At 36.3% G+C, this 7,143-nt stretch overlaps 1 protein-coding gene across 1 annotated transcript; it reads left to right on the top strand.

Moving 5' to 3' along the window:
* Nucleotides 1-546: 546 nt before the first annotated feature.
* NT5C3A (5'-nucleotidase, cytosolic IIIA) lies at nucleotides 547-5,743 on the top strand. The gene is made up of 8 exons (XM_009998091.1): nucleotides 547-645; nucleotides 1,065-1,134; nucleotides 1,751-1,797; nucleotides 2,191-2,276; nucleotides 2,528-2,617; nucleotides 3,548-3,710; nucleotides 4,149-4,349; nucleotides 5,132-5,743. Exons 1-8 carry the CDS (start codon nucleotides 547-549, stop codon nucleotides 5,231-5,233), a joined length of 858 nt encoding a protein of 285 aa, XP_009996393.1. The 3' UTR covers nucleotides 5,234-5,743.
* The last annotated feature ends 1,400 nt before the right edge of the window (nucleotides 5,744-7,143 follow it).

Here is a 7,143-nt window from a genome sequence, read left to right as displayed (position 1 = left end):
TGGGTTATTTCAAAAGTGTTAAAAACAGCTAATGGAAAACGATGTGATGGACTGCCTAGGAAGCAGGGATTGCTGTATGGCCTTGTACTGGAATACTTGATTGGCATGTTCAGCCTTTTCAAGAAAACAATGGGTGTCTAATAACAGCCTGTCTTCTGTATCTATGTTGAAACTTTAAGGGCATGTTAACCGTGGCATATTTGAACCAGAGTGATCCCGTATGTCCTGTTTGTCTATATCTCCCTTATTTGCTACAAATACAGTTATATCTTGTATGAGTGTCAGCTTATTGAATAATTTGATATTAGGAAAGAGAATGAAAACAGATATTGAAAGCAAACAGAACTTGATGCAGTCATCAGTTAGTACATCCAGAGTATTATTCTGTTTCTTCTCACTCTATACTTGCCTTCTTGTCCTGGCCAGAGCTTGATGTCACATGAAATGATGCATAGATACAGAGCTTCCAATCTGATGGACAGCAGGTATTACCTGGTAAGTTTTCCTCTGTATGTATATTTCTGTCTTTGTTCTTACTCTTCATAGATGCCCGAATTTCAGAAGAAGACCGTCCATATTAAGGACCCAGGAAGAGTAGAGGAGATTATTTGTGGCCTCATCAAAGGTGGAGCTGCCAAACTTCAGGTAAAGATAATAAAAGGTGTAAACAGTTGAGAATGAAAGCAATCATGTGATTGTCGCTCTGTGCCAAAAATTCCAAGAATAGTTATAACAGAAGTCAGCCTTTAAGTAATCTCCAAAGCTTAGACATCTGTTAACTCTTCTAATAACCCTTGTTGATTCAGCTGTAATTCAGCCAGACAGTAGTTAACTAAATGATATAAGCTTAATGATTTCAGAAATTATTCTGACCAAAGGAATTAGAAAAACAGTTTTTTCAAACAAAGTTATTCTTATGGGATATTCTGGTTTACATTACAATGGTTCAATTTCTGTGACACATGCTACCCAATTGCAACTATTGCTGATCTTTCCAAATTTCTAGCCTTTCTTTTATTTTGTCCATGTTGTAAGAGAGTTTTGCTTTTTCTTTCTTTAAATAGATTATTACAGATTTTGATATGACATTAAGTAGATTTTCCTACAATGGAAAAAGATGTCCAACTTGTCATAGTGAGTACATTTTTTTTTTAATATATGTATTGGTTTGTTCACTCCTTGTGGTTTTTACTAGATTTATATTTTCTCTTCAACTTACTCACTAATATATGAGATTTTATATTGCCTCGTTACCTAACCTGTACATCATAATGAAAAAGTATTATAGTGAGTGTCTTATCTGTTTTATATGTAAAGGTTACTGGCTAGATATGCTAGGCTATCTTATTTTTAAGAGCTCATAGTAGTCCTGACGCCTGCAAAACATGGATGGTAAACTCCTTATTCTTGACGTTTTTATCCTGTAGCCTTTTAGAACAATTGAAAAAAAAATAATTTAATAATGAAGTGGGGATCCTAAAACATACAGGATGCCTCATGGTGATTTCAGAAAGAGTTAATCTCAAGAAACAAACAAGAGGGTTGTAATTAACCTTTTAATTTAGAGGTGAGAGGAAGGATGCTCATGCTTCTGAAGAATAATGTGCCTCTTACTGGTTGCTGGTAAGAAAAGCTCTGACAAAACAGAGTGGCTGCCATGCAGCATTGTCTTCTATGCCAGTGTCACATAGCAAAGTAAAAGAAATATAACATCTTGTTTAACACTTTTTTTTTTTTACACCCCTTCCAGACATCATTGATAACTCAAAGCTCATCACAGAGGAATGTCGGAAAAAGGTAATCAGAAAACCTACTAGCTGTTGGCTTGTTGTTCAGACAACAACCTGGCTGTACTGTGCATTGAATCACACACCACAAGGAAACAAACAATGCATTCAAATCTTTAAAGCTCTCTGAGCTTTCTCACTGACTGTAAGGCATCCAGTCACTAATAGACATCAACAGAAATACTGGAATACTTGATAGCAGCATGTAGTTTAATTTAACAGTACTCACATTTTCTTCTTAGATATATTTACAAGATAACTCTTAGTTGAAACAGCATTTCAGATTCCATTCTGTCTAAATAATGTGACCAAAATAAAGCAAGTTATTTTGATTGGTTATATTAAATACCAAGTATTATTTTATAAAAAGACATTAAACATCTGTTGGTTTTTTACCCTTCAGTTACTGCAGCTGAAAGAAACCTATTATGCTATTGAAATTGATCCAGCTCTTACTATTGAAGAAAAATATCCATATATGGTAGAATGGTAAGAGATACCTCCCATTTTCAAATTGTACTCACATTAGATTAAGTTTTTTAAAGCAAAATAATGACAGCAGTTTGTTTTCAGCTAACACATTAACTAAATTATTTCTTATATTCTTGTGCAACAACTGTTTTTGTTTTGCTATCAACTTGAATGAGCAAGAATTAACCATACAGGATGCTTTTCATCACGAGATTTAATGAAAGGTGAATCTTTACAAGTCAATTTCCACCCATTTTTTTATATTCTAGGTACAATAAATCTCATGCACTACTCATTGAACAAGGCTTACAAAAGGATAAGTTTGCTGAAATAGTGAGGGAATCTGATGTTATGCTGAAGTAAGTTCCTTGGGATTTGAACAATACTGTTTCAGAGCATGTTCTGTAGATTCTTACTGTTTGTTTTCAGGAGAAAACCAAACAAACACACACATTCCTGAGAAAGTGACACCATAATCTTGGAACACACTGAGCTCTTCATACCCCCACTTTATTTGTATTTTTAGCTAAACACTTAACACTTAATGTGCTATGGCTCCCATCTCTTTCAGAGTTCTGCAAAATTGTCTCTATATTTTAGATTACTGAAACAAGACATAATTTGTGCCAGTGTTTATCACACTGACTAAATACTTGTCTTTTACAAAACAGACAAGCACACCATCTCAGCCTAGTTGAAAGCCTAAGTCCATATGGATTGAATCTTCATTCACAAGCTAAAATTCCCCTCAAAAATTTCCTCATAATTATTTTCTTAATGTAAAATTCTACCTATCAACATCTGTATGGAGAAAGTGTATAGAGATAACATTATCTTGTTCCTGTGTAAAAACACAATAAGTGTTTTCAGAATTTCAAAACAAAACAATTTTTTATACAGTAATAATCCTACAGAAAGTCAAATATTTAAGCAAGGAAGACTGAAAGGAAATGTACAGCCTGATAATAGCTAGAGAGAGTTCTAGTTGCTTGCTTTTCCTGGGATGTCGGGGAAGGGGGAACTGTTTTTAAGTCTTTAAAACAATATTAGATGGGGGAGCTGAATTAAACAGATCAAGTAGCTTGATGCAAGAGTTTCTTGCCAGATCTACATGCCTCATGTTGATGGTTCTTGCTAATCTGAAAAGGTGAGGCAAAGGAAATGTAGTGAAACACTCAGGCAAAATTAATTTTCTTTTCCAAAGATTATGCAAATGTCTTCTCAAAACCCTGACTTTCCTTGGCTTTCTTTACTTGATATTTGATTTCTGTTTATATCCTGTGTTACAGAGAAGGATATGAGAACTTCTTTGATAAGCTCAGTGAGCATAATATTCCTGTATTCATATTTTCTGCTGGGATTGGTGACATTCTTGAGGAAGTTATCCACCAGGCTGGGGTCTACCATTCTAATGTCAAAGTGGTTTCCAATTTCATGGATTTTGATGAAAATGTATGTATGAAAGAGCATTCTTATTGAACATTTTGTGGTATTTAGTAGCTGTTAATATATAATACAAGATTAACATTTTAATGCATCTAATGTAGCCATTAGAATTCCTTAGTCAGCACTTCTCTGGGCAAAAAACAAGCAAAGGATAACAGTTCAAACCAGTGTGTTGTAACTAAGATACCTTTTCCTTAATGACAGCCTCACAGTCAGTCAGCCCAGTACAGTGGTACTGCTCCTCCTCCAAGTAGAGACAATTGCTGCCTGTCTAGTCTTAACAATCTTATTACAGTCATTACATTATTTAACAGTAATTTGTCTTGTTTATCATCAGAGATTACATAGTTCAGTGTTAGTTCAAGAGTGACATCACATATTTCATTCTAGATTCTATCTGGTCTATATGATACTAGAAATAACTTCAGTGTGTTTTTTTAATAGGGACTATTAAAAGGATTTAAAGGAGAATTGATTCATGTTTACAACAAACATGATGGTGCCTTGAAGAATACAGAGTACTTCAAACAACTGAAAGACAACAGTAATATCATACTGCTGGGTGATTCCCAAGGAGACTTAAGTATGGCAGATGGAGTAGCAAATGTTGAACACATTCTCAAGATTGGCTATCTCAATGATAAAGTAAGTAGTCTTATAACCTTTTGGACTTTGAGTGAAATACCATCAATTAGACATAGGTTCATTATAATAACCTTCAGATATCAAAGCAGGTGTTTGGCCCCTGTTTGTTTGGAGATTTCAAACATTTTTCATTAGTTTCTTCCTTGAGGTTTTTTCTAAATCATGAGCTACAAAAACACACACATAAGTTGCTTTGGTTTTTTTGTACTGAACTATTTAGAGGCTAGAGAAATTAACTCTCTTAAACTCTTGTGATTCCTCTCCCTCCTTTCAATACTGGTTGATAATTGAGAAAAATTATCATGTTCCAAGTAAGATATTTAGGCAGTGTTTCTTTTTTTTTCCTTTTTTTTTTTTTTTTTTGAGGTGACACAGAGCTGACTGTTTGCTGAAGTACAGTGCACATCTGTTTGTGTTCAGGAGAGAGAAAACTTCAGGTTTCTATTTCTCTCAGCATTTCAGGAAACTGAGGAAGTAGTTTTTCTTTCAGTATCTTTATGTATGAGATCCTGGAATAAATGTGAGTTATTATATCCTGGAATGCACAGTTAAGTCAGGCTACTTCTACTCTGTAATCCTACGGAATTCACTTACAGGAGCAATACATACTTGCATGGCTCGTTCCCTGAATTTAGTAGAAAGACTGAGCAATAAGTCTAATAATATAGTCATAACAAATAATAAATAATAATAAAATAATAACAATAAGTCATAACAAAAAGTCTATCAGTAATTCATTCTAAAACTAAGTGGGTCTTTCTCTTTATCCTCTGTGCAATTAGGTAGATGAGCTTTTGGAAAAATATATGGACTCTTATGATATTGTCTTGGTGAAAGATGAATCCCTGGAAGTTGCCAACTCCATCCTACAGAAAATCCTGTAAATTGCAGTCTCGAGTCACTCCGTTCCTTCCAGGAGGCAACTGGACAGAAGAGCACACGTGTGCTATCTTAGATGTGTTTGTTACTCATTTACAGAACTGTTTAATTTAATTTAAAACTTTTATCTTCATTTTGATATTTTTAAATATACATTGTATCCATTGTCAACTAGAAGCTCCTCTTACCGCTCTTATGCTTTTCTTTATTGTCTCACACTCCTGTTACAACTAGATTTCAATTGGATTTATAGATATGAAACTGCTGCTGATGGGATACTATGGTTCATTGTTTTTTAATCAGACATTTCAGAGGAGCATTTTAGAAGATGTGGCTATTTTGTAAAACTGAAGATGTAAACGTTCTGTGAATAAGCAGTGTGTGCACTTGTGTTTCTTCTTTCAAAGAAGATATTTCAGTCTCAGCTGTGCTTTGAAGGATCTTACTCATATGCTACAGACTTCTCACAGTTTTTCATACATATATTTTTCTTCAGTAAAAATGCTTTATTCACCTAATTCAGGCAAAGTGTTTATTCTTAATAGTTATTTTTATCATTACAAAACATTCTATATCCTTATTCTTCCTTTATCCTCCGTGGAATAGGAATAATGTTTTAATTTAGTACATCTGAGTTAAAGTTTCATATTTATAACAATAGTTAGTTTCACAAGCTAATAGTACACAGTCAGAACTTCAGCCCCTTTTCTGATCTTGTTTTGTGTACTACTTCACTTCTAGCCTGCTGTTTCACATCAAATCTAGCATGGCTCCCCTAAAATAACTTCTCTTGAAATTCTCAGTGAGCTGCTCCAGGCACAGAAAATCAAAACAAATCTAGATGTTAACCTTAGATTTTAAAAGCTGACTTAGCCATTGGAATACAGCCCCAGCTTTGGAAGCTGACTGGTATGTTGCAGGAGAAGTTAAAGATGGTGTTGTGACCCCAGTCCTATGAAGTCTCAGCTATACTAGCTCTATTCATTAATAAAATAGAGGCAATGATGCAACTTCCTTAACATGCAATATAGTAATTGTTCCCTGTTGCTTTCCTTTTATACAAGCGGGAACTTTGCCATGTTCCATTCCCTGAGGAATTGTAATGAAATATGGGAGAGGCTATACCTGCATTCTCTCCCACCAGCAAGTGGGAGAGAAATCCCCTAGAGAAATGGCCTCTTTCCTATCCAACCTGTGGCACATTATCTAAATTCTGACTTGGTAGCTCCAGTCATATTTGTTCCAAATCAGCAGACCCACATCTGTTACCCCACCTACTGGAACTCTGCCAAGAAGGCAGGACAGGGGAGGGGGGGCGGGGGGAGTTTCCTTACCCAGACTCTGCATCCTCTGCAGTAAAATTGAAGTTAGCCTCATTTTTTAATGCATGGCAGAGGCTCCCCAGCAATCTGAAGCAGCTTGAGCATCCCTTCACAGTCATACTGCACATGGTGTGCTGGCAGGTAAGTGCTGAGCACAGGGACCTTTCAGAAAATCCAGCCTGCATCTTAACAGGCAAAGACTGAGGGATGATGTCCTCCTTGTATACGATCTACAGCCATGCAATTCCCTCCTTATGGCAGAAGGGCAGCTACGACGTCTGCAAAAGCAGGAGTCTTAGGAATCATCTATTTGGGCAGAAAAGCACTTAAATTGTAAAACTACTGAGGAGAGCACCTTGGCTGCCTTCCACTTGAGAGCCATGACTCAGGCAGCAGCAGACTGGAAGAGCTGAAAGCGCCCTGGTGAGGCCAGTGACAGGAAGAGATGGGAGCAGCAGCTGCCTCAGCCCTGGCCTGCCAAGAGCCTGTCAGCCAAAGCCAGGAGACCGGGAGAGCTTGCAAGCATTTAATGACAGCTGCTGAGTCAGTGGGATGGAGAGAGCTGCTGGTCACCCCCTCTTTCATACGCACAC

This window comes from Chaetura pelagica, unplaced genomic scaffold (assembly GCF_000747805.2).
Source record: "Chaetura pelagica isolate M959 unplaced genomic scaffold, ChaPel_1.0 scaffold485, whole genome shotgun sequence".
In the NCBI taxonomy this organism is placed as follows: domain Eukaryota; kingdom Metazoa; phylum Chordata; class Aves; order Apodiformes; family Apodidae; genus Chaetura; species Chaetura pelagica.
The sequence above is the reverse complement of the archived record's forward strand: the minus strand, read 5'-3'. Positions and strand labels throughout refer to the sequence as shown.

What these genes read in the sequence shown, in the direction of transcription:
- NT5C3A (XM_009998091.1), top strand. Translation starts at nt 547, where the DNA reads ATGCCCGAATTTCAGAAGAAGACCGTCCATATTAAGGACCCAGGAAGA. An exon ending in TATCCATATATGGTAGAATG is followed by an intron (nt 2,277 to 2,527) that starts GTAAGAGATACC and finishes TTTATATTCTAG; the next exon opens with GTACAATAAATCTCATGCAC. An exon ending in TTGGCTATCTCAATGATAAA is followed by an intron (nt 4,350 to 5,131) that starts GTAAGTAGTCTT and finishes CTGTGCAATTAG; the next exon opens with GTAGATGAGCTTTTGGAAAA.